The 27,699-nt window shown below is 48.7% G+C and overlaps 1 protein-coding gene across 13 annotated transcripts in view; it reads right to left on the bottom strand.

Annotated features, from left to right (window-relative positions):
* Nucleotides 1-7,616: 7,616 nt before the first annotated feature.
* Nucleotides 7,617-27,699, bottom strand: part of AOPEP (aminopeptidase O (putative)) — a 464,323-nt gene continuing 444,240 nt past the window's right edge. For 9 of the 13 annotated variants that reach the window (XM_049895753.1, XM_049895747.1, XM_049895755.1 and 6 more), the window contains 3 exons: nucleotides 15,226-15,312; nucleotides 13,114-13,256; nucleotides 7,617-10,788 (listed from right to left, as the gene is read on the bottom strand). In XM_049895753.1, the coding sequence (XP_049751710.1) occupies nucleotides 13,116-13,256; nucleotides 15,226-15,312 (228 nt within the window). In that variant the 3' untranslated portion in view covers nucleotides 7,617-10,788; nucleotides 13,114-13,115. The other 4 variants (XR_007518651.1, XM_049895750.1, XM_049895751.1 and 1 more) reach the window with 4 other exon arrangements.

Raw genomic sequence — 27,699 nt, 5'->3', positions numbered from 1 at the left:
GAAACCCTACGGGGGTCAAACTTTTTGCTCATCATTTGGTTTGCAGATTTTCACATAACCCTGTTTCCAGCCCCCCACCTTACCTTCCCACACACCCATATCCCTGCCTGGCGTCCACAAGGTCAAAGCCTCTGTGGATCAGTACTCCAGAGAGTACTTCTCTAGTCCTTTGGGGGCAGGAGACAGCACAAGATGAGGGTTTGGGAGGGTGGCTTCAGCAGCACAAGGTGGGGACGGATCTGAAGCTCCAGGTACATACCAGGCTTCCAAGCAATCCTCCATTTTGGCCCTGAACACCCACCCTCCCTTGGGCTGTGTCTTTTGGACTCCTCTGAGGGAGTGCTTTCTGTGGATGATACGAAACCCAGAAACCACAGAGGAAAAGATTGATAAAACTGACCATATAGAAATTCAAAACACAAAATCAAAATATGAACAAAACTGGGGAAGATATTTACAACACGTGACGAACAGTTTGTTTTTCTAATCCATCAAGCTCTTCTGCAAGTCAGTAAGAAAAAAGATCATCAGCCTGAGAAACTATGGGCAAGAGTTAATAGAGGGAAAACACAGATGACTTTTAAGTGATATTTGACAGTTGATAAATGTAAATTAATACAATTCTATTTTCCTTATCAGGTCAGAAAAGGCAAAAAAGATCGATACTGCCGGTCCAGGTGAGGCGGTGAGGAAAAAGTGCGCTCAGACCTGGGGCGGGAGAGCAAAAGGGCACTACCTTTTTGGAGGACAAATTATCAAATTCTAAAATTTAGGACGTGTATGTCCTTTGCCCCTGAACAAAAGCCCAGTTCTTCAAGCCACCTGCCTGCCATTCAAATTTCACTCCTGCCATAAGGAGTGAAAACAAAACCCGTTGCTCTCTGGTTGATTCCGACTCAGAGAGACCCTATAGGACGGAGTAGAACATCCCCCATAGGATTTCCAAGGAGTGGGTGGTGGATTTGAACTGCTGACTTTTGGTTAGCAATTGAGCTCTTAACCACTGCGCCACCAGTAGGGGGTTGGCAAAATAGATGATAGGTAGACCGATAGAGAGGGATGATAGTAGCACACACTTTTATTCTCAATGCCAGACCCAGTTATCAGGGTTTCACATAAATTAACTCAGGTAGCTCTCATCACCACCCAACAAGGTCACCCACATTTTACAGGTGAGGGAACTGAAGCACAGAAGGGTTAAATAAACTGCCCAAGGGCACACTGATGGCAGCTAGCAGAGCTGAGATTTGAACAAAGGAAGACTATGTAATGCTATGTATTACTGCCTCTCCAAGTATTCATGTCATAGGAGATGGTAGAGCCATCAAAAGAGAGAGACAAAGTTTTATGTATGTGGCCATCTTGAAATAGTCTGTTACATGGGAAAGTCATGTGTATACAATGCTACCATTTGTGTGTACAGCAAGGGGGTTTCTAGCTGTATTTGCTGGAGTATATACTTAGAATATCTGTGTAAAGACACATGAATCCCATAACAGTGATGGGTTTGGGGAAGGGACTGGATGAAAAAAAGATGGCGGAAAACTTACTTTGTGCTTATCAATTTTTTGTATCTGTTTGCACATTTGCTCTATGCAAAAAATAAAAATTGTAACCGTCACTACATAAAAGAAAATTCTTGCGTGTCTGCTACGTGAGAGGGTGGCTGTTGACGGTGTGTGATGGGAGAGGCCCTGGCGCCATCTGTAACTTTAAAAGGTGCCATCTGCCCTTGCATTCCTTGCTCTTCAGTCAGCATGGGGGCATTTTTATTGTTTATTCACAGGACTTGACTAGCATTGGACATAGAGTTTTCTAGAAAAAGACTTGCTCATTATGGCAGCATCCAGGCACACTGAGATGGAGGGAGGGTGTCTAAGGACCTGGGCTTCTTAAGCTTCCCTGGTTGGAGAATTTTCCAGACTATGACCCAAACTTTCCAAACCCAAATCTGTATGCCTGCCCAGCCTCTGAGTTTATGGATAATTGATCATTGCTTTCCATCCCTACAAAACTGCCTTATCTGCTCCAGGTGCGCTCAAACCACAATGTTTCCAGTTATCTCTTTCTCAACATATTGTTTAATTTATTAAAGCAGATAAAACTGCAATTCCCTTCCCTTATCTGTCTTTTCTTTATAATCCAACAGAAACACACACTTGTACCATCCCCTCAGCAAACACTAAAACTGACTCCTACTTATTCTCTTATTTCTCCCCATAATTCACCATGCTTTTCTTGAGTCTCCCTCCTTAAACCTAATTGTTGTTAATTTCCCAGGAGACTTAAATCCTGCAGTCAGAACACTGAAACCTGGAGCTATGGGGGGTGACTGTGCTGCCATCTTAGCCAGAGAGGGACCCTGGACTGCTGCCTTTCAAATCTTGCCCAGACCAGAGTCTAGTAGTGCCCTCTCAGGTCTTTAGGACATACACCTCTGCTTCCAGAAGCCCGTTCTGCCAGCCCTCATGGGACAAAGGAGGACTAAAAGGGTGGAGAGGAAGTTTCTAGAACCCAGGACTCTTGGCAGTGCTGTCAGGGCCCGACCACAGGGGCTATGAAAGGCTGAGGACAGTGCCCTTCCCCCAGCCCAGGCAAGAGCACTTCGGGGCTGGGCTGTCAAGTGGCAGAGCAATCCCCCAGAGGTCCCAGTTGAGATTTCAGGCAGGAGGCAGGCAGCCTGCTTCAGCAGACACCACAGCGCATGCCCACCGCCACTGTGTTCCAGAAGGAGCCGCAGAGCTGTCTGGAGGAGGGTGGCCCTGTGTCCTCCCCTGGGCGGCACTGGGCGGAATCTGGGCCCGGCTCTCAGCCCCCCACAGCCCTGTGGAGGAAGGACTCCTGAGAGCTGGCTTGAGACTGCCACCCCAGCCCCTTCAGCCTGAAGGCCAGTGGTTACAGGGAGGGCCGTGGGAGGAGGAGTGTGGAGCAATTTGTCCTGACTCCTGTCCCCTTAAGTCCTTGGGCTGAGAAGCCAAGCCCCTGAGCTTGTTTTACCTCAAAGGGACACTCAGATTTGTTTTTGTGAGCTGTCTGGAAGAGACAGAGATGTGTGGCCAGAGAGGCCTTTATCTGCATTTCCGTGGCTAGCCCAGCATTCCCCAAACACACACACACACACCCAGAGATACAGAGACACACAGACACACGCAGACATACAGACACACGGGTTTCTGGTGCCATTGCTGGCTCTCAGAGGTCCCCACCCTGGTGACCATGAATTCCAACCTCATTTCTCTCCTGGGCCTATGTGAGATTGAGGGCTCTCCAGCCCCCCCTTCCCGGGCCCAGACCCCAGGAGCAGGCTCTTTGCGCTGTTCCTCCCACGCCGTGAGGTTTGTGTCTGCCCTCCCAGGCAGGCGCACCCAGTCGCCTGGTGAGTGAGGCCTCTGAAGAGCTATAGTTTCCCAGTAGCTTCCTCTCCTCCCTTTTTTTCACACCGTCAGGGCACCGGACTGGAACAGAAATGCCTTGTTAGCCGATCCATCTCCCGGACAGCAAGGGAGGGTGGGAAAGGATCTATAAAACCTTGCCCTGGTGTAGTCCCCACAGGCCTCTCCTCCCTTCCACCTTGTAAACCTTCAGGTCCCAGGCGGGAAGGGGCCGGGGTCATTGTCTGTAATGGACTGCGGGCCCCAGGGGTTAGAGTTCATGCGCCTCATGGAGCTTGGCCTCTGGGAACTGCCCTGGGAGGTCCAGGCGGTCCTTTAAACTGAGGCCCCTCAGGCTCCAGCCCTGGCCCCCAACCCCCTGGCCCCTCAGACTCTAAACTCTGCTCCCCCCTACCTGCTCCAGACCTCCAAGACCCCCTATTGTGGATTGAAATGAGTCCTCCCCAAAGTATGTATTGAAATCCTGGCTCCTGTACCTGTAAGTGAGGAGTCCTGATGGCACAGTGGTTAAGCTCTCGGCTGCTAACTTCAAAGGTCTGCTGTTTGAACCCACCAGCTTCTCTGTAGGAGAAAGATGTGGCAATCTGCTTCCATAAAGATTACAGCCTTGGAAAACCTACGGGAGCAGTTCTACTCTGCCCTATAGGGTCTCTATGAGTCAGAATTGACTCCATGGCAATGGGTTTGGTTGTTTTGGGTGGGTTTACGCCTGTAAATATGATCCTGTTTTTCTTTGTTATGTTAATGAGGCCATACTCTAGTAGGGTGGGTTCTAAATCTAATCACTTCTGAGTTATAAAAACAGCAGAATAGACCAGAGAGACACACAGGGGAAGACAGATGCCACGGGAGGATTGTCTACATGCCTGGGAAGCCCAAGGAACTAAGCAACGCCCGGGCTACCCACAAAGAAGGAATCCATGTGGCCGAGACCCTGATTTGGGCTTTTAGCCTCCAGAGCCATGAGAAAAATAATTTCTGCTCTTTAAAGCCACCCACTTGTGTATCCGTTACAGCAGCACTGGGAAACCAAGGCATTCCCAGACCCCCCAAGACCCCTCAAGTAACTCAGGCCCCCAGACTTTGGACTGAGGAGGCTCCAGAGCTCTAGGCTTGGGTTTGCCAGTCCCTGCACCCCTGTATGGAGCATCATGGCTGGACCCTGCGCTGCGGACACCCCATCCTCTTTCTGTGCCCAGAGGTGCCTCAGCCCAGGTGCCCTGGGGAGGGTGCGTTCAAAGGGCCATCTAACCCTAGAGCTCCTGCACTTCGTCAGCCTCTGGCAAGGTGCCTGGGGCGGCATCCCCTTCCGCTGTTCTGGGAATGGGTGTGGCAGACCTGCCGCCCAGCTAGGCAGCCTGCTGAGGCCACAGGCCTGGGGCAGCGAGCTGTCTGGGAGGAGACGCACACGGTGGGTTGGGGTGGCTGAACTGTCCGTTTTTAAAGGGTGGTTTAGTGTCAAAAAAATTTTTTTTTTTTTTTTTAGTGTCAGGGATGCTGTTTCCTATTTCTCATCCTCCGCTTGGCACGCTCAGCTCTGCCTGAGAATGCAACGTCTTTCTGTAACTCGGGCAATATTACCTTGTTCGGCATGTGGACTATTGTTTCAGTGTTTTGATTGGAAATTCTATAAAGATAAATGCTTTAATCTCCCTTTCTTCTGGAAGCGAGGCCAAGACGGAGAGAACCAAAATGGCTTCTCTCGTATTTCTTCTCCTCCTCCCGCTCCCCACCCGCACTTCCTGCCCCTCTCGGGCCAGGACTCCCAGGCTTCCCGCCCCACCCCGGCTGTGGGCGAGGGGTCAGGGAGGCTTCGGGGTCCGCGGATCCCCTCATCCTGCCCAGCCCCTGACCGGAGCTAAGACCGCGATGCTTGTCTGAAGCCAGGGGCTGCATGCGGAGCGAGCTGCCCCTCCAGGCCAGGCGGCCCGTCGGGGACGGGCGGTGCCAGCGCGGCGCCGGGGACCCGGGCCCACAGCCCACACGCTGGAAGCGGCCAGGCCCTGGGCTCCGAGCTCCGCTCCCTGGGGGGCGGAGAAGCACGCCCATTTCCGGGCGGCCCCGGGCAGGGCTGGTCCCGGCCCGGCCCTTTGTTCTCCTCAGGAGCACGGTGCTTGGCTATTAACCAATTGACTTGCTTCCAATTGAGACGCCGCTTCTCTCCTAACCTGGCCAACCCGGCCTGTCTGGTAGGTCTGCGCAGGGCTCTCCCGTCGGGGGCAGGTGGCACCACCACGTTGGAGAAAGGGGGGCTACAGTGGCCCCTCGGCGCCCCCGCCACTCGGAGGGGCTCATCAGGCCGAGGGTACAGAGGGCGGGGTCTCCCAGCCTCAGGGCCTGGCTCGCCCTCAGCTTGTGGGTGCCCTACCATCAGAGAACTCAAACCAAAGCCAAACGCACTGCCGCGGAGTTTGTTCCCACTCACAGCGACCCCATAGGGTCTCTAAGGCTGTAAATCTCTACGGAAGCAGACTGCCACATCCTCCTCCTGCGGAGCCGCTGCTGGTTTCCAACTGCCAGCGTTTCGGTTAGCAGTCGATGGGTTTAACCACTGCACCACCAGGCTCCTTAAGAGAACTCAAGGGCCTCACAGTTGTGCAGCCTTCACGTCTAACACGGTGCACGTGAGCCCCACACCAGCCCCTGTGCAAAAACTCCTGACAACCATTTCACACATAGCCTAATGAAGCCTTAGGGACAGCAGGGCCAGTGCGTTTTTGTGCCCTGGGCAGGGCACCCTCTGCGTACTTGGCATCTGCACGGGGAGGCCTCTTCGTGTGGAGAAATGGGTGCGGGTGCACCTCTCAGCTTACTTTTTACACTCAGCCTGGGGGCGGCCACCATCTCTGCGTCTTCCTAACACGGGCAGTGATGGCGCAGTCTGCCAGGAGCTACTACCACAGGACCCGCTGAGGCCTGGAAACATCTTCTGGGCAGCTGAGATCAGAAACGGAGCAGCTAAGGAAACCGTCCGCCCGTGCCCTTACCTCCAGACAGGGCTGGATTTTCCTCAGGGTGACTCATCTGCAGTTAACTCAAATTCTGGTTTCCATGCTTTCAACAGTGGGTGTCGCTTGCTCTTCCCATACTGGCAGTCCTCACCTAACTGGATTAAGTGGGAATTGCCCTCGTGAACCTCCCCGATCTTGGTGGTTGAGGGATTGACTGGACAGAGTGCCTGGGACAGACAGTCCCGCCTCAGGATCATTCATCACTGAACAGACGGTCCACACCAAGGCACTGGGTCGGGAGAAGAAACCAGCTGCCATCCTGCATCCAGACCTTGCCTGTCACCTTGTAGGTAGGTGACTTTGAGGGTTGAAGAGGAGCTGACGAGGGCCTGATGCACAGTGGGAACTCAAGGACACCTGGTTCCTTCCCCTTCAGGGGCCACACCTACATCTTTCCTTCTCCCCCAAGACTTTCTGGGTCTTCTGCAAACACATCTGCCTGGGCTGGGACCCAGGTGTCTCTACAAGGTTCTAAGTTCATCTGGATAAAGCAGTCCACTGGGACACACCATTTACACTGACTCAAATCCTATGCCATGCCCCGGCTGGCCCGTGATAGTTGCCAATGTTTTTAAATCAGGTGGTGGCTTTAAAAATGAAGCACACTGGTCCTTCTCCTTGAGGAAAGCCTCTCCCAGGCCTAGGCCATGAGCTCAACTACAGAATGGTCTCCAAGTTGCTAGAGGAGAAAGCTAGGAAAACCTAGTCAATAGTCCGCTGAGCCTTGAATGACATGGGTATCTGGACTCAGTGACACTCTGCAGAGCAGCCTGGCCACCCCAAGGCCAGCCTCACCATTCCTGGGAAGCAGACTAGGCAGCAAAGGCAAACCCTACCCATGACCTTGGCAAAGCTATGCAATGAGGCACCAGCCTTGATGAGCGAGGACAGCCTCTATCCCTCCCACTAGAACCAGTTCCGGACCCCAGGCTTCCGCTGCCTGCTGGCCATCACCCAAATAATGACAGCAGGTCACAGGGCTGGGGTGGATCACGGGGCTCAGCAGCCTTTGTGTCCAATTCCACCCATCCACCAGAGCGGCTCTGCCCTGGTGATTTCTAAAGAAGACAAAGCGAGGCTTTGACTTCTTGGAAAAACCAAACCAAACCAAGGGACAGTTCATTCCCCACTCCATCCTCAGAGATGCTGACGAAGTCTGAGCCAAAGGCGGGGGTGGGGGGGTGGGGTGGGGTGCACCCTCCCTCAAAGAATACACACATATGCACGCCACTGTAGTAAACATCATTTATTCTTGGTCTTCATAGAAAGCATGGCTTTTGTATTCTAATTTTAAAATCAAGTTTTACTTTTTCTACCAGTATGGTATTCGAGGTGTTTAAAACTGCTCAGAACCATTTTCAAGGAGAAAAATACGATTATTTGCAAGTACATGTTTAACAGCACAGAGCATATCCCTAGGGAACATTGTAGAATGGCAGCCATCGTTACAATAAAATAAAGGGTTTGAAGACCAACATCTCCTGGTCAAGAGCTTCTAATGAAGGTGTATGTTAAAGCTTCATATCACCCCAAATAAGCCAGAATAAGAGAGCCCCCGGGGAACGCAACCCTTGGAGAGAGGCAGAAGGGAAACTTGTTATGTATTGTTTTTTTTTTTTTTTGGTCATTTTATCGTGGTGATGTGTATAACAAATAGTTTGCCATTTTACCATCTTTAAGTATACACTTCAGTGGCATTAATTACATTCACCACTGTCCATTTCCAAGTTTTTCATCACCTTGAACAGAAACTCCCTACTCCTTAAGCAACATCCTCCCTCTTCCCTGCCCTCCAGCCCCCAGTAGCCACTAGTAAACTTTGGTCTGTATCCATTTGCCTATTTCATGTAAGTGGGCTCATACAGTATTTATCCTTTTGTGACTGATCTGTTTCCCTCAGCACGTTTTTAAGGTTCATCCACATCGCCATGCTTCATGACTTCCCTTCACTTCATGGCTGACGCTCCGCTGTATGGACGTGTACATCTTTACGTGTGTCTGTGCATTTTGAGCTTAGTACTTTTACTCACCTCGGCCTCTTACGTGACGTGACTCTGCAGACTACTAAGGTCTTCTCGTGGCATTTCAAAGCCATTCTCCCCTCTGGACAGGACTAGGAAACTTAATTTCTAGCATCTGTCTTTCCAAAGGTTTTTTTTTAAACTTCATATATTTGTGAGAAAGAAAAAGGACATCACCACAGACATATGTGATGCCTGAATGTACCTCCGATTCTACATTTTAGAAGAAACTGCCCCCACACTCAGCCAGCCATCTCATTGGCTAATTCCCTTTTACATTAAGGTTTCTAAAAGTATCACAAGTATCTTCAGAACTAAAGAAACTAGTGAGTTGGAGAAGAAACAGCACCAGAATGTGGAGAACATACCCTTTTCTTACAGATTATTTTTCTTGTTTTTAAACAGTATCAAAATTAGAATCAAACAGGAATACAAAACAAAAACAAATCGAGTACATTTTATTTTTAATACACATTAGGGTCTATTATACCCTGCACTTTTACAAAAAAGTGCTAATACTTTAGGAAAACTAAACATTGGACATATCAAACTAGTTCTGCAGAATCTGCCTGGAATACTCCAGAAAAGGACACAAACGCAGAAATGGTATGACTTTCTGGAATAGGGAACTATCCACGTGGAGCCACACGCCCAGGGGCTCCGTGGAACGTGTGGGAGGTTTTCTGATGTGTCTCAGAAACTTTAGTCATTTCTGTGGAAGAACTGCCTACACTCGGGGAGATGCAGCTGGGGCTGAAATCCTGAGATGGCCAGTCTGGGCAGGGGACAGAGCCCCGGCACAGCCCCTGGTGGGAGCCGGGCTGAGGACTTGCCTTTCACGTACGCTCAGTTGAAGCCAGCCTCTGGGAAAGAGAAGGACTGAGACACCGGCGTGGCTGTCGGCTGATGGCTTTAGCAGCCACATAATCCTTCCTTTGATGTCCAGGGTCAGTGAAGCCTGCTCCCACCAGGACTGGGAGTGGATATATGAAAAAGAATCTCTCTGTGATCTTTCCTGCAAAGGAAACAGCAATAAAATTTATTACTCAGTCACGACGGAGGAGTTCTTGTAAAAGGGGTCTTGGTACGTAAGTACCTTTGTGCGCCGAGTCTCCCCCAGCTTTGGAGGAAGGGTCCGCATGGAGGACAGGTCAGGCAGCCACGTCCCGCAGCCACGGGGCTGGTTTACGGACGGACCATTTGACACGGACTTGACTCACACAGGATCATGAAACCAAATGGGTTGTAATTAGGGCTGCACTTAAGAGGCAGATGCGAGGAAGAGATCCCACTTTAGATCTGAGTTCCCTCCAAGTGCTTTCAGAAAGCCTAGAACTCTGGGTGAAGAGGTGGGCACTGCCCACTATGCCTGCAGGGGCCATGCCACCCTGGGCGCTAACACGTTCTGCCTTTGAGTGCCAGGCAGGCCTTCCTTCTGTGCCAATTTAACCTTGGGATCCGACCCACACCCGCACCACATGGACACATACAAATGGCACCAGGGGAGCTGGCTGGTGGGTCCTGGCGCTGGACGCTTCAGGTCTGTCTCCGCCTGGGTGGGTCTGGGCTCCAGGAGCCTCCGGCACTTACAAACGGGAAGTCTTTTTGCTCTAGGGCTCGACTCCTGTTCCTGCTGAACTGAGCCAGTGTGTGAAATGAGAACTGATATCAGCTCAGTAGGCACCGGAGGACGGGTCCAATCGACAGCCCGCAGCAGCAGTGCCTCGCTGAGCTCCGTCGTGTTGTTGCTAGTGGCCTCAGAAGACACAGAGACCTAGACTACAGATACAAAAGAGAGTTCACCATGCGCGTGAGGCCACAACCAGGCCTGTCCTGACAACACCCCGCCTGGCTCACACGCATCACACCATGGACACAGTTTTAACAGACTTTCTTGATGGACTGGCCTTAGTGTTTTATAAGAATCATTTTCGCAGCTTTCAATACATTTGACCTTTTAGACAGATGACTCATTAGTGAATTTTACTTCTGTAGACACATTTAAGGACTCTGGGACTAGTCCTTGCCTCCTTGACAGGAGAAAGTGCATCCTTCGGCCGAGTAGGTCTCTCATCCTCCAGAAATGTGCTCTCCAACACCGGACCACTCCGCAGTGGCCCTCCGTCAGCAATGCTCAGCCCAGCGGCTCCAACTTAACTGCCCCCATCTCACCTTCTCTCCAGGTGCAGAACTTAGCCACTGTGAACAAAGCGGAAACCAATCACTGTTCACCAATCAGCTAAGCTCTGCACCTTGTCAGAGAGGTCATCCGTCTGGGCAAAACTAAAGGGCCGGAGCGCATCTTCTGTGGTCGCTGGCGTCTTGTTTCCAAAGGAGAGCTACGGGACACGTCTGTTCTCCCAACTGCAGAGAGAGAGGAACCATGGTTTCTGGAGGAGCAGCCAAGGTCGTGGTTGCGTGGTAATCCCTGGCAATGTGATTTTAATCTTAAGTCACAAATCAGCATGCCAGGAACCCAAGCAGCCAGAGCAGTCGAGAGCACCGCGGCCATGCCCACCGCTCACCCCGCACTCACTGGGCCACGGGACACGGCCACCTCCAGGCAGGGGCGTAGCATGGGTAACGAGCACCCAGGAACAATCTCTAAGCTGTGCCCCACCCCAATTCAAGACTTCAAGACGAGTAAGACGTTGATAGCGGCGATGCTAAGCAGAAATGCCTCCCCGCCCCTTATCTGGTTGCCTCAGTCAGGTGCCCTTCATATTTGTGGCACCTCAAGAAGGTCATTCCGTATCGTGTCTGATGCCCCTTTGGACTTGCGCCCAGGGCAAGTGCCCCTCTTTATACAACCCCTGTCCCACTCAGCCCCTGCTTCCAAGCCTGTCAGGTCACCACACAGGCTCTGCTTTTGTTTGCTGTTCATTTAGCTGGGGTCTTAGAGATATAACTTTTTAAATCTCAAGGACTCAGAGACACTATGAAAATGTCACTGCAGCTGGGAACCAGCTGTGGGACAGAATTAGTGAAGACGGTGGCCTTGCTCAGGCAGTTCAGTGGGTCTCACCCTGGAGGAGAAGATCCCCACGCACAGCGCACCCTCCTAAGTGGTCAGGGTTGCCTGGGCCCACTCTCAGGCTGGAAAGGTCCCCAACCCCTGGAGGGTGCAGCTGTCACCACTGCTCCTCAAGGAGAAAGCAGGGGGTCCTGTGTTCACCTAGAACCAGTGGCAGGGACCGGAATGGCGACTTGGGGCGGGGGTAAAAAGCAAGCTGTCTCCAGGAATACTCCTTTGCCCATCTGAGGCCAAAAAGGAAAATGAAGAACCCTGAGACCGCGTCACAGCTAAAGTCTCCAAAATTTGGGGCAGAGGAAACGATCAAAGGCGTAATTTGCCTTGTTGTAGTTCTGCATACTTCAAGAAACACAAATTCTCCGTGAAATTAAAAATCTGAAGAGAAACGTGATTTATGCTGACCACTGTGTGAGGCTGGCAACAAGATCACTGCGCTACCGCTGTACCTGCATCTCGACTACTGCCCGGAACTGCCCAAAGGCACAGCGTCCGGGACACGTCTGCAGACACTGCTTCACCGCACGATGCACCCCGCTCACCGCACGATGCACCCCGCTCACCGCACGATGCACCCCGCAGTCACGCTCACTGCCTTCCTCTTCTGGAAGGGCAGGATCACGCTTTACAAAACTTGTTTTTTTTTCTCTTCAGTATTAGAGTTCTTTCAGTGAGATACTTAGACATATTAGAAATAGTTTTTACAAGAGCCAAACATTACGAGCGAACTAAATGTCAAACAAATGGTTGAGAGTATCAACAAAAATATTAAATGCTGATTAAAACTATAACGGCAGAGGGGCTACAAAGCCGTGTGAAAAATGCTGCCGATGTGATATTGCCTTTTTTAAAAAGGATACAAAATTAGACATAGTCTATTACATCATGTAAAACCTTGATACAGAAATAAGAGTACTAGAGAAAAAAAACACATTTATAATCCCACAGCTCTACGTGCAAAACTTTACAGACCACTGCCTAATTCCTTTTACAACACAGAAACCCACATTTAAAAACAAACCGCAAGGAAGTACATCTAACAGGTCAATTCCTAGCACAATTAGCAGAGGAAGCAATTTAAATTAACAGGGCTGCCACTCCAGACCCTTTACCTCCAAGACAGTGAGGAAAAGGGTAGGAAGACCAGCTGTCGGGACACATGGTGTCACCATGCAGACGTGCGACACAGGTTGGCTGGGAGGCTGACACAGCCCATCAGTTAGGCCAGGTCGCAGTACAAGCCTCACTTGGCCTAGAAGAGGGAACACGTGTTTAGAAGGCACAGGACTCAGGGGAGCCCAGCCGTGCACACCTGGGGCAGATGGGACTTGATGACTGCTCAGGGACACCCACCACACTTCCCACCCTAGCTTCTAGGCCTACTCAAGGTGTTTGCCGTGATTTCTGGTTCCACGTGCAGTGGCGACAGCAGGGCCTACAAGAGCCATCCTGCAGTGAACTGGGCAGCTGCAGCTTCTGGTCAGCATGAGGCTCTGCGGACTTGGGCCTCACGCTGCCCAAAGGCACCTGTCTACCCGCTCTCCAAGGCCACTGGGCGAGGGCAGAGACCGACGCTGCAGTGGTCTCGGTCACCACTTGGCTCCTAAGAGGAGTATCCGGTTAGAACCAAACAAAGGGCAGGAAAGGGAGAGAATCACCTCTAAAAGAGCATCTCAGCCACCACCTGGGCTGAGGCTCTGTCCATCTGCTCCTTGGTCAGCTCGAAGCACTTGCGGGCGAGCTGTTGCTGCCGGGCATCCTCGCTCACCATCAGCTCGCCGTAGAGGTAGGTGCCCATGGCCTGCAGGGGAGCAAAGTCCAGCGGTCATAAGTAAATGACGTGTACACACAGGCACAGCCATGCACACACATGTGCAGCACACAGCTGTGCGCTACGCACGTGCTTGTTTCACACAAAGCTGCTGGTTGGGAAATCACGAAGGCCCTGGGAGAAGAGACAGTCAGTTGAGTAGCTGTAGTTCCGGAATCTGCATTTTCAATCCCCCTCCTCCCTCATGCTCACCCACACCCCAAGGAATTCTTAGCTATCGACTGCATCACCAGACTCTCATGCTTTAAGGATCAGAGTGAGGAGGGGGCATGTCTAAAGTGGTGAACACTAGGAATGCTCTGGAGAGACAGGCCCCACGATGACCAGTGCGGAAAACATCACAGCTGAAAGCAGCACATAAAGACCCATGTGCACGTTACAGACATGCGGGTTCCTCCATGACAGCGTGTCCCTGGGCAGAGCTGGCGGTGTGAGTTCATGGAGTCCGTGACCTACTACGGAATGAGGAACAACTCACACTGTGGCCACAGGTGGAAGAATCATCACGCTGTTCCTGGCAAAGCACCCATCCCTCAGTACAGCCTCAGCACCACCCCTCTGGCTTCCCGGACCACCACAGTACACACTGTCTCTTCTGTTTCAAAAACAATGCTGTGGAGACGCACATCTGCGTTTTCCCACATTTTTAACACGGCCTGTTACGTTGTGGGAAAGCAGTGGGCTCCTCTGGTTCTGCCTCGACTCTCCGAGTTCCAAGCTTAGCTCTGCTGCAGATCACACATAGTGCGTTCTGCTGGAGCAAATTAAAGGAAAGGTCTCAAAGATAGTACGACCTAAAAACTAGGTAGGTAGGGGCTCAAAATCCTTCCCTGAAAAAGCCGATTTGCAAAGACCATGGCTTTAAATACACTGCAGTTAATTCTGGTTTTCAGAATAGACCCTAAGGACACAGCTGTTCTCATACTTTGTCCTGAACGCGCCCCCGACCCCGTCCCTGTACCTCTGTTTTTTCAAACACCTCTTGCTCCATTGTGCAAATGTGACATTTCTTCTGGTACAAAGTCACGTACTTCTCTTTGTGGGAATAATGCACCCTCACTTGCTGGCTGCCCTCAGTCCTCAGGACCCTATCAAAAGTCCTTTTGTCTGCCCTGCCCCCACTCCACCCCTCTCCCCACCCCACTGAGAAGCAGCTCCATCCTTCAGCTCACACAGCCCTGCAGCTCACACAGCGCGACAGCCCTGGTCCCAGTACAGGAAGGAGCTGAAGGCTGACTTCCAGCAGCAGAGAGAAGCCACGCTCACACTCCACTGCAGACACGCACATCAGTGTGTAGGGGTGGGGGCGGTGATCCTGAAGTACATGAGGGAGTGAGGGCCGGGGCGACTCCCACAAGTCCATGAATGCCCCAAGTCTGTGAATGCCCCTAATTCTGTGAATACCCCAAGTCTATGAATGCCCCAATTCTGTGACTGTTAAGTCCGTGAACACCCCAAATCTACAAGCACCTCACACACATCCTTCCTGTGGGTCCTTGGAAGGAGGTCACTCTCCTGTGGTCAACAGTGAGGAAGGGTCTCCAGGGACGTAGCCTGGTTCTTTGGTGCAGACGCAGACAAAGGCGTCTCCAACCAACTGGGCTCTCTGTCTTAAACTGTCATGGGTTGTAGATCAGGGCCGTGATGGCACTGTAGGGCCACAGCTCAGACTTGGCAGAGCTCAGGACCACAAAGAACCCTGGGTACTTGGGCCACTCAGGTAAAACCAAGGGACTTTTTAATACAGAATTCATTAATGCTCTAAAAGGGGCACCAAAGAAGTGGGAGAAACAGCTTAGAAGTGTGGGTGTCACTGAAGGTCCTGCCACTCCTTAAAATATCTGTAACAAAGAGATGTCCACCAGTCGGGCCCATGTGAGGCACACTGGACAGGCAGGGCCGGTGGCGTTGAACCCCACCCACTGGCGAATGGACTCACCTGGTCCCCCCGCAGGAAGCGCTCCACCTGTCCATACGCTTTAGTGTATCTGTGTTTGACAATGAGCTCACACCAGCGATGGCGGACCTTCAGAGAGGAGAGAGAAAATCAGTCAGCAGCAAGCTCGCGCACCTGATGCCTCTAATGATAAAAAGCTTTCTGTATTAGACACAGTGACTTTCTAGAGTAGGTCTACCTCGGAGACACCGACACGTCTAATCTTAAATTCCTTTTTAAAGAAAGGAACCGCATTCCTATTTAGGAAGGCTGTTAAGTCAATTATAGGGGAAAAGAGGGCATGTTTCCATGACGTGTCTCACTGTTTTTAGACATGATTTTGCAAGATAACGGATAAATGCAAAACAACTGTAAAATTAAATGCAAATCCCCAACCCGGCTGCTAGTCCTCCTTGTGAGGTTTGCCTTTAAAACCACACCCATTTAGTTTTCTTAGTGTTGGATCTGGAGTCCCTGGGTGGTGCAGATGGGCAACGTGCTGCTGCTAACTGCAAGGCTGGAGGTTTGAGTCCACCCAGAGGCGCCGTGGAAGAAAGGCCTCGCGATCCACTTGTGAAAAATCAGTCACTAAAACCTTAGGGAGCACGGTTCTAGTCTGACACACATGAGGCTGCCATGAGTCGGAACTGACTTGACAACAACTGGTATTTTGGTTCAATGCTATCGATTCTAACAATAAGCAGAATAAAAGAAGGAAGACGCTGCTCAAAACATTTCTGAGAAGACGCTGTTCTCAGACAATCGAGGGGAAAGCTCGGGGGGTGCAGGTGGCGTCAGGGGTGAGGGATGATCTTCAGGGACATTTCTCACAGGGAAGTTCTGACCTGGGGCTTCCTGAATGGGCTTCGCAGAATCCATCCAGTCCCAGGCCATTTCCCACTGACTCGAAGCCAGTGAGCAGCCTGCCATTTTATATTCCATACAAGTTCAACGTCAACTGGAAGTACACATGTGCATTTAAAAACAGCCTCCTCCAAATATTGTATGAAACCACTATTATAAGAACTCCAGGTAAAGTTTAAACACAGAAGAAAATATTCTTCGACGGTTACGAGGGTGGGGAGGGAAAGCAATATTCACTAACCAGATAGGCAAAAATTTTTTTAGGTGAAGGGAAGGGTAACACATAACACAGGGATACTCAGTACAATTGGACTAAACCAAAAGCAATTTCCTCAATACGACCAAAAGCATTAAAGGCCAGACTAACAGGGACGGGGTTCTGGGGACCATGGTATCAGGCGGCATGTAAGTCAATTGGCATGACAAAACGTATTAAGAAAACAGTCTGCATTCCACTTTGGTGAGAGGCGTCCACGGTCTAAAACGCTAGCAAGCAGCCATCTAGGATGCTTAAATTGGTCTCGACCCACCTGGGACAAAGGAGAATGAAGAACACGAAAGACACAAGGTAAACATGAGCCCAAGAAACAGAAAGGGCCACATAAGCCAGAGACTCCATCAGCCTGAGACTGGAAGAACTACATGGGGCCCAGCTACCATCGATCACTGCCCTGACAGGGAAAACAACGGAGAATCCCTGATGGAGCAGGAGAACAGTGGGATGCAGATCTCAAATTCTCATAAAAAGACCAGGCTTAATGGTCTGACTGAGACCAGAGGGACCCTGACGGTCATGGTCCTCAGACCCTTTGATAGCCCAAGATTGGAACCATTCCTGAAACCAACTCGACAGGCAGGGACTGGCCTGGACTATAAGACAGACAATGACGCTGGTGAGGAGTGAACTTCGTGGCTCAAGCAGACACATGAGACTATTTGGGTGACTCCTGTCTGGTGACAAAGTAACAAGGAAGAGGGGGGCAGGAGCTGGCTGAATGGACACGGAGAACACAGGGTAGAGAGGAGGAATGTGCTGTCTCATTAAGGGGAGAGCAGCTGGGAGTGCACAGTGGGGTGTGTATGGCTTTTTGTAGGAGAGACTCACTTGATATGTAAACTCTCACCTAGAGCACAATAAATAAATAAAAATAAAACAGCCTCCTCTACTGGGGTCTTAAAAGCTAGCAAGCGGCCATCTAAGATGCGTCAATTGGTCCCAATCTACCTACAGCAAAGGAAAATGAAGAACACCAAAGACATAAGGAAAATATGAGCCCAAGAAACAGAAAGGGCCACATAAACCAGAGACTCCATCAGCCTGAGACGAGAAGAACTAGACGGTGCCCGGCTACCACTAATGACTGCCCTGACAGGGAACACAACAGAGAGGCCCTGACAGAGCAGGAGAAAAGTAGGCTGCAGAACTCAAATTCTAGTAAAAAGACCAGACTTAATGGTCTGACGGAGACTGGTGGGACCCCAGAGGACATGGCCTCCAGACTCTGTTAGCCCAGAAATGAAACCATCCCCAAAGCCAACTGTTTAGACAAGGATTAGAATGGACTATAAGACATAAAAATGATACTTGTAAAGACAGTGCTTCTTAACTCAAGTAGATACATGAGACTAAGCGGGTAGCTCCTGTCCAGAGGTGAGATGAGAAGGAAAAAAAAAAAAGGACAGGAGCTGGCTGAATGGACATGGGAGATCCGGGGTGGAAAGGACGAGTATGCTGTCACATTACAGGGAGAGCAACTAAGGTCACATAACAATGTATATATACATGTATGAGAAACTAACTTGAACTGTAAACTTTCACTTAGCACAATTAAAAAAAAGAGTGATTAAGGAAGATACTGACAGCCAGGTTTCTCTCTGTTAGAAAAAATTAGAATAAACCAGCGAAAGTCTTCAATCATCAATTTTTTTTCTTTTACTATACTTCCTGTAGGGCTGGATTAGAGTTGGAGGTGTTGGTATGAACCCATGAATTTCAATATGTATAGATAAATATAAATATAGATATAAATATATCAAAAAACAGAAACAAAAACCTGTTGCCATAGAGTCAATTCCAACTCACAGCAGCCCATACAAACTGCCTCATATGGTTTCCAAGAAGCGGCTGGTGATTATCAAACTGCCAACCTTTTTGTTAGCAGCCGAGTTCTTAAGCACATACACACCCTAGCTCTGTCCATCAGATGCCCTGGGAGCACTGATTACCCCTACAGCAATTAACAAACCTACTGCCCGGATCTTGATTTCTAAACACCATTCTCTACTGAAATAACAAGGGTGTTTTGGAGAAATGGCTGATTCCAGAATTGAGACAAGAAAGGTACAAGATGAATCCTGAACATCTTGGGCTAGAAATAAAGAAAACGCTAAAAAAATGATGAGTCATGTCAAAGGGACACCGAAGCCATCATGAAGGGTCTCCCTCTGGCCAAATTTGGGGTAGTTTGAGCACCAGAATAAATAATAAGCTCCAGTGCTGGCCAAGATAGAGTAATACCACTATAGCCTTTCTCTCCCATGAGTCACAACTAAACACTCTGGACACAAAATAAAAAAAGCAATGAACTTGGAACTATGAAAACTAAATAATCGCAAGCAGATTAGGGAAAAGGGTAGTGAAAACTTGAAGAAATAACCCTAATGATGGTGAATTTCCTTTTTTAATGAACGTACAGGATACAATATACAAAAATCAATTAGCAATAAACAACCGTAAATTGAAAACTTAAAAATACTATTTATGGCAGCACTAAAAAATATGAAATACTTAGGTATAAACCTAACAAGATATGTACAGGTTCTGTAAGCTGAAAACTACACAACAATGATGTGAGAAATTAAAGAACACCTAAATCAACGGCGAGATATACCATGTTCATGGCTTGGAAGACTTAATATTGTTAAAATGTCAATTCTTTCCAAAGTGATCTAAAGAATCAATGCAATCACAATCAAATTCCAGAAATTTTTTAGATGTTGATAAACTGATTCTAAAATTTATATAGAAAGGCAGAGGAACTAGAAAAGCCAAAACAATTTTCAAAAAGAAGAACAAAGTTGGAAGACACGCTACCTGATTTCAAGAGTTAATATAAAGCTACAGTAATCAAGGCACTGTGGTTTCACGAAAGGATATACTCATGCATCAGTGAAACAGAATAGAGTCCAGAAATAGACCCACATAAACATGGTCAATTGATTTGGCAGATGTAAAGACAATCCAATGAAGAAAGGATAATCTTTTCAACAAGTGGTGCTGGAATAACTGGACATCCATATGAAAAAAATGTACCTCAACCCATACCTCACATCTTGTACAAAAATTAACTCAAAATGGATCAAGACCTAAATGTAAAACCGAAAACTACAAAACACCTAGAAGAAAACATGGGATAAAAATCTTTACAACTTTGTATAGGGCAAAGAGTTCTTAGATATGACAAGAAAAGCATGATCCATAAAAGAAAAAAAAAAAAAACTTTTGCTGAGAAAGACATTGTAAAAAGGACGAAAAGACAAGTCACAGACCAGAGAAAAATTCTGCAAATCACGTAACTGACAAGAGACTTGTTGTATCCAGAATGTATAATGAACTCCGAAAACTTAACAGTAAGAGAACAAATAGCCCAATTTTTAAAACGTGCACAAGATTTAACAATTTACCAAAAATATACCAGAAGCAAATAAGCATATGAAAAGATGCCCAACATCCTTAGTTATTAGCAAAATTCAAATTAAACCCACAATGAGATACCGCTACACATCTACTCCAATGGCTTTTTAAACATTTGACAATACCAAGTGTCGGTGAAGATACAGGACAACTAAAACTCTCATACATTGCTGGGTCCTGAATTTTACCCTGGGTAGTACTTTCCTCCCCTGAACTTTTTTAGTCTGTACATCTGTTAAGTAAAGGGGTTGTACTAAGGTTCTATGAATCAACTGCATTTCTATAGAAAGCAAGGTGCTAATATATACAAAAAGATTTAATTCATTAATGTCTCTTTTGGAAATACAGCCTAAGGAAATACAGGCATTCCTTCTATCCAAATCCCTGCTATCAGAGAGCTCTTGCTTTTCAAACTCAGAAACCAAACAGATGTGATGACAACAGACACTTGTATTACAAAATACAAAAAAAAAAAAAAGTTTTAAGCACTAATAAATAAATAAATAAATAACAGCCTCCTGACATCGCAGCTTGTTTTTACTGGCTTTGAACAACGGAGACCCTTTATAGTAATCAGTTTGTGGCAACAGTAAAATGTAAGCAATATCAATGTTTGGGCCAGAACCCTCTAAATTATATCATTATTAGATCTCTCCTTTAATCTACTACAAATAGATTTGCACACAAACAATTAGGAATGAAGGGAGAAACCAAATCTTTTAAGAATCTCTGCCTCTGGCTTCCACGCCACTGAGAACAGGTGTTAGCTCTAGTGCTCCTTCTGCCCTGCCCTGGGAGGTGGCAGACAGGGGCTTTGACCTTCTGCAAACCGGATGCCACCGTGCACGTCTTTACATCCACGAAGGCGTTTCAGAGGTCCACGGAAGTGAAACCGTGGCCTTGGACCACCATGTCTAAAGGAAGCTGGTCACGACTGGGAGAGTGTTCCATCTTCAACAAAATGGTTCTTTTCTACAGTCAGTAGCAATGAACACCAGACAAGATGGGGGAAGAGCAGCCCCCAAAATATTCTCAGCAGAAAGGGCGCATAAGCAGAGCTCGGAGAAGCCAGCTCGGCGTAAGGCCTCACAGTTGGGGGCACCGCCGTGTACAGGACCCCACTCCGTGCTTGGGTCCCAGTACCAGCTGTGGACAGAGGTGAGAGGGGAAGCAGCCCTCGGCTGTCTCGACCCCTCACTACCTTCCTGACCTCACGCACCATCAGATGTGCCTTCTGCGTGTGGGCCTCGTGGAAACGGGGAGCGGTGGAGGAAGTGTATGTCTGGGACGCACATCAGGACTGGGCCCTGCTGCTCCGCCACCTACTCTGTGACTCAGGAGAGCCCCAGATGGTCTCCCACCCACTCCTCTCACCTGCAAAATAGGGGTGACACACGCACCAGCCTCGAATAGGGCCGTGTGTTTGAGAACCATATCAGCGTCCAAGTGGCCCAGCAGCTTACATCTGAATTACATCTGATCCCACCATGCCCTTGACAATGACTGTCCTTTTATCACTTACAATTTGGGAAATTTTTTTTGATTTGATTTCGAAATCAGAGGGTTTAGCCTCTCCTTTTTGTGCTTTCCTCCATCTTACTTACACACACAAAGGTAACGCAGCACAAATGATGAGGCCCACAGGGCCGCTCCTCCATTACTGGACAAAGATCTGCAAGACAGCTAAGTGAAAGAGGCTTTTTCACAACAACTATGAGCTCAGCATTTCCACTTCTCCTACTGTTAAAAATAGTTGATTGTCGCAATTAATAAGAGATGGAGTCTCCGGACCCCTGGACACTAACATGGCATCCAGGAAGTGCAGCCACCCCGCCCCCAAGGACAGCAGGGCAAACAAGCAAGCCTTTTCATGACTTAGAGCTTAAAGCATTTCAGTGTTTCAAGGACCGGATGTTAAAAGGCATCACAGAGAGGACCACGAGGCTGAGAGCCTACCAGATACTTCTTGCTAGTGCACATGGTTTTACTTCTCTTCGTGTTTCTCTCAGGGACAAAGACAATCCTTATTTCCCCATCCCCTCAAATGCTCAAGAACACGTAACTTGCACGGCCACTTGTGGCCACACGGAATGAGGATCTTCCTGAAAAGCTGGCAGCAAGCCTCCCAGCACTATTTCCGAAGGGGACACCGATGGAACATCCTTCCTCCAGGTCACTGAGAAACATTTATAATCCTTGAAAGGGGCCATAACACACCGTGTCAAGTTCCTTCCTAATTTACAATGCCAGGAAAGTGGAACCCTAGGTGCCAGGAGCCACAAAGGACTCAGACGCAGGTCTATAGGAAGGAAGCTGTCCACTCTACATATCTGATTGTGTTTACTGATTAATTAATTCCCTCCATGGTGCAAATGGTTAATGTACTCAGCTGCTAACTGAAAGGTTGGAGGTTTGAGTCCACCCCCAGATGTGCCTCGGAAGAAAGGCCCAGCAATCTACATCCAAAAAATCAGCTACTGAAAACCTTCTGGAGCACGGTTCTACTCTGACACACATGGGGTCACCATGAGTTGGAGGCAACTTGAAGGTCAACTTAGTCACCTTAAGTCCTTTCTAACTTCCTCAGTTAGATTATAAATGAGCAACAGGGGTGCTACACACAGATGTCAGCAGCTGGAGCCCTATAGGCTTCTGTGGGTGTCTTTTCTATCCCCAGTGTCCCAGCCTTCCCCACAGCCCCACTGTTCTCTCCCCAGGAGTGCTGGTGGGGCCCTCTGCTCTGCCCCTCACAGCATGCTGGGGTGGGGGTGGGACAGACCCCTGTGGGCGATTCTTGGTCCTGACAAAGCCCCTTGATCTGCAGTCCTCTTGTCAGGACTGGGAAGGAGCTTGCTTTTCCAGGGCAAGGGCCACATTCTTTTGGTCTTTCTCTGCACCCACTCTCACTGGAGGCCCAGAGCAATGCTGAAGGTTGGCCAGAGGCTGAAGGCTTGCCAGAGCACTGACTTAGAGCTTCCTGGACTTATAAAACAGGGTGCCCTGGGCCATCTGCACCTTAGGGGCAGCAGCAATGGCTATAGGGCTGGTAAAACCAGGCCTCCATGCAGGCCCGCCCCCACCATTCTTTCAGGGGACCAATCAGCTCAGACCTTCGTCCAGCCGCAGGCTGCAGCCCAGCCTGGACCCAGACACCCAAAAAAACAGGAGGATGGAATCTTACACTGGGGATGGGGGCAACATGTGGCACCTGCCCCAGACAGTGTCAAGGGCTTGGCTGCCTGGAGGAGAAGGGACACTGGACCTGGACCGGCTGGGAGCAAACACCGGAGAAAAATTTAACAGTTTCATTTCAGTCCCAACCAGATTGAGACTGATCTCAATTACACATAAAAACTAAACCAAAAATCAACCTGCTAAGAAACATTTCCCATCTCTTTACACTCGAATTCTTTTTCTACAGTAATACACAAAACACTAAAAAAAAGTATTTTCTTCCCAGAGACTACTATACCAGTTTGTTTTATAAACACACATACAATTTCTATCTATAGCCTTTCCTTTCCATTTAACACAAATAACAGCATGGCTCGCACTAATCTCTACTCTGATTTTATTTTTAAATTTAACTAAAGAATATTTTGACTTGTTCCTTAAGCACACAAAGCAGTTTCTCCTTCTCTGTATTAACAGTTGTAGCACAACTTAGTCAGACCCCCACTGATGGTATTTTGTTTGTATGGTGAAGACTGAGAACCACCTACAACGCAATGGAAAGTGGGGTACACGTGTCACTTCAGATGTCTGAGGGTATCTGTGCCTAAGCTTCTAGGCATGGAGGTTTGGGTCTTGCCTCAGTGCCTTTCACAAGGCTGCAGCAGCACACTCCCGCCATCACCACCACCCAGCCATGGCGCTGTCGATAAGTCAACAACGGTACCCAAGGAGGCAGGCAGTTTGCTTTTGAGGAAGAGAGCTTGAGGAAGGGACTATTCACACAGGCAGGGGCAGGCTCAAGGGCGCCCACCAGGGATGGGCCTGAAGGACAGGGGGACCTGGGGTCCTGTGTCCCCATATCCTGGCCGGGCCTCCCCACTCCAGGGACCACAGGGGCCTGTGGACAGGGAGCAGGTGAAGATGCCTCTTGGCCAGTTTAAAGCCCATCAGAGGGAGGCTGAGCGCGTGGCAGCAGGCATGAGCTCGTTCCCAGGAACTGTCTCTTCTACTAGATTACTGGCTTCTTCTAGTTAACTTGTTGGACTCTTGTTTTTTAATATGAGGGAAATTAGCTCTTGCCTTTGATTAAATTGCAAATATTTCCTCAAGTCTGTCAATCTATTTTTTTTGAAACTGTGTTCATGACAGCTTTGCCACGCAAAAATTTTGAATTGTGTGTAGCTGAATTTATTAATCCTTTCTTTCCATGGCTTCTTGATTTGTTTAATGTTCTACGGGAGCATACACATGTCAAAGCTGATCAAGCCGTACACTAAATAGTCACATCTTATGGTACTTCCATCATGTCTCAATGGAGCTGAAAAGCGTAGTGGCTTCTAAAACTATGAGATAATAAAATACATCAAGTCACTACAACCTCATGCTACGATCACTTAAAAGTCTAGGGTCAGCCAAGAGTTTAGCCTCAAACACATCAATTTGTCACACCCAGATAAGGAAGTGAGGAGCAAGGAAGAGAATGGGGAAAGGGAGGGTGGAAGGAGAAGGGGGAAAACAGCAGCAAGTAGGGACAGAGGAAGAACGCAGAAAAAAATCAGCAAAAGGCGTCTTGGAAGTAAGCAGACTGGGAGCTGGAGAGGTGGGGAGGTGCAGGGCCTGGTGGTCATGTAACCTGCGCCTTCGCTGTACCAGCCTCTTCTTAGAGGCCCACCTCACACTTGGGCGCCCTTTCTGTTTTGTTTACCAAGGCTTCCCTTACCTGCCTCCTCACGGAGTCCTCAGGAGCAGAGGGGATAACAGACAGGCAGGCTGGGCCAGAAGGGGTGGGAGCAGGGTGGGGGGCAGGCCTATCTCCGCAGACCACGGCCTCACCTGCTACCTGTCTCCTCATCTGCAGTAACTCCTCGCCTCAGACGGTGAGGTGAGGATAGCACAGAACGTGTAAAGCACTCAGCATAGGGCCTGCTGATAATGGTGACACAGAGAGACTGTGGATCCCTGGAGTCTCCCCATAACATGCAGTGACATCAAGTCCTGAATGATATAAAAATGTGTGCCCTTGAATACTGTGGTCCAATAAAACTAGTCTGAGTCCGAAAATCTGCTTTTAAAATTTTGCAGCTCGAGGGACCCTCAGTACATTGTGCTGAACTGACCTGAAAAACGCGGCTGGCAGGTGTGGGCGCGGCCCTCACTTAGCACACAGTGCGGTTTTCACACAGCACCACTGGGAAGAGATTCTAAAAGTTTCCAGGTTCCTGAAGTCTAGAGCATGGTACTGAGTACACAGACAGACACCAACAATCACTGGGACTGGCTCACCGCCCCTCCCACCCCAGGTATTCTGTGGGGCTGGGTACAGATGGGAGGTTCTGAGAGTCTGGGGTGGGAAGAACAAAGGGCAGGCATGTGAGGCCATTCATGTCCGCCCTACATCTGATGATACAGAACTGAGACCTTGAATCACCTGTGTAACTGCCCCAGAATGGGATCTTGCTGTGGGAAAGTGGGGTGTACCTGTGTGGTGAAAGGTCTGAGCAGACACATGGTCTGGGCGTCCAAAAGGAATTCTGCAGCTCACAAACACAAAGTGCTCTCTTATGAGGCTGGTGGCTCAATCGTTCCAAACACATTCATCGCAGCCAACTATACACAGGCCTGGCGGCTATGGAATGGGCTAGCGTGCTGGCCAGTAACGGATGCCCATGTACATATGTGTATACAAACCCACACCGAAACAAAGCTTCATTTTTGGATATTTTTCCTCACTCTATACAATACACTGACATTTTCTTTTTTTTTTTTTTTAAATGTTGCTTGGTGACCTATTAGGTCCTTGGGTGGCTCAGTTTGTTCTTAGCTAGTAACCAGAAGGTTGGCAGTTCAAATCCACCTAGCATCGCCACAGAAGAAAGGCCTGGTGATCTACTTTTATAAGATAACAGCCATTGAAAACCCGATGGAGCACAGTCCTTCCGTGACACACATGGGGTCACTGTGAGTAAGAGTCAACTCAATGGCAAGGGGTTGGCTTGGTCACCTACTAAATTGATCTTATGACCCTCAATGTTTTGACCTACAGTTTCAAAAACTAGGAGCTTAGCCTCAAGAGCCCAGTGAGGCTGGAGGCCCAGGCTTGCCACACCCCTACACGTCAGTTGAGCAGTCCACCTTCCCCACATTAGGCTCCCGTCCTGCCAGGTGGGCAGAGCAGCCTCGACCTCTGGGCTCTGGGCAGTGAACTCCCCATAGCAAGTACTTGATGCTTCAGAGGTAGCAGTGTGTTTCTGGCTTTCTTCTCTACTTCAAGAGTTCTATTATTTGCTGATTTGATAAAAATTTGGGTGTGTAAACTCCAAGGAAATGTCTGCTAGCTACTGAAATGATAGAGCAAAGTGCCTGTCAGGAGGTGAGTGACTGGGCTTGTGGAGGGACAGAGACTGGCTCCTAGTGTGGCAGGAAAGGGGGTGAGAGGGCGGACAGGCAGGAGGAGTGCGACAAGGCCCTGCATTCTGGGTACCAATGTGGGAGGTTGCACACCCCATATTCTACGTGTTACCAGCTTATTGTTGTTGATACTTCACAATTCTCAGTGCTCTTCTGCAGCCAGTATCTCCAGCTTTTGTTTTCTTTACTTCAGTTTTAGTGTCTTCCACAAAGTTACTTCAGAGAAATAAAAATTCTTACACAGATACGTTCCCAAGAGCCTGTTTATTATCACAGAGATTCAATTTTCCAGGGTGATTTTCAAACTGTTCTTAAACATAATTCTTTAAGCTTTTAATAAAAGTGTTATGTTGAACCCCTCTATATAAAAATATAATAAGAATACAGACATGTTCCTCAAGCAGTTTAAGTCTTCCTTTAAGTTTTAAGATAAAACTCCTCTGTGGGGCCCTGGGTTCCCCAGAGGTAGAGCTTGGAAAGCAGGGTCTCGAAGAAGTTGTTATGCCTGAAAAATAAATGGAGCCACAGGAGTCTGAGCAGGCATGGCTTTAGACATAAGACACAACAGATTAGTTCTGATAACTCGGTCACAATACCTCCCAGTTTGGTTCTGGTAACTGCGTGTGTCATCAACAAAGCACATCACTCAGTCAAGGTCAGTGACAGAAACAACCTTATTGCTGAAGAGTTGAAACCTCTTCCTCTACACCAACACCGGAACCAGGGTTTTGCTGGGTGTCTGCTCACCGCCATGCTTACAGATGGCACCTGTGGTCTCCTTAGGTTGCTGCTTCTCTTGCTTTATTTTTAAATACTTACAAGATCGTAAACAGACAACTTTATGCAGAGGATCCAACAAATATGAAATCCTAGCTATTCGGACCAACTTCACTTATGAGATGTACGTAAAACCCATTGCTGTGGAGTCGATTCCAACTCGAAGCTACCCTACAGGACAGAGTAGACCTGCCTGATGGGGTCTCTACAGCTGTAATATGTAGAGGCAGACGGCCCATCTTTCCCCTGCACAGCAGCTGGTGGGTTCCAACCACTGACCTTTTGGTTAGCATCCGAGCACTTAACCTACTGCGCCACCAGGGCTCCTTGATACGTACATAGTAACCATCAATATGGACGTGTTATTTTGTGTTTTTCCTTTTCTCCGCTTGCCACTGCTGGATTTACTAACTCAACGTAGCCCACATACTTTCATTTAAAAACAACTAAAGAATATTCCAGGAATCCCTGGGTGGTGCAAACGGTTAATGTGCTCAGCTGCTAAGCGAAAGGTTGGAGGTTCACAGCCTCCCAGAGGCACCTTGGAAGAAAGGTCTGGT

This window comes from Elephas maximus, chromosome 9, assembly GCF_024166365.1.
Source record: "Elephas maximus indicus isolate mEleMax1 chromosome 9, mEleMax1 primary haplotype, whole genome shotgun sequence".
NCBI lineage: Eukaryota > Metazoa > Chordata > Mammalia > Proboscidea > Elephantidae > Elephas > Elephas maximus.
The sequence above is the reverse complement of the archived record's forward strand: the minus strand, read 5'-3'. Positions and strand labels throughout refer to the sequence as shown.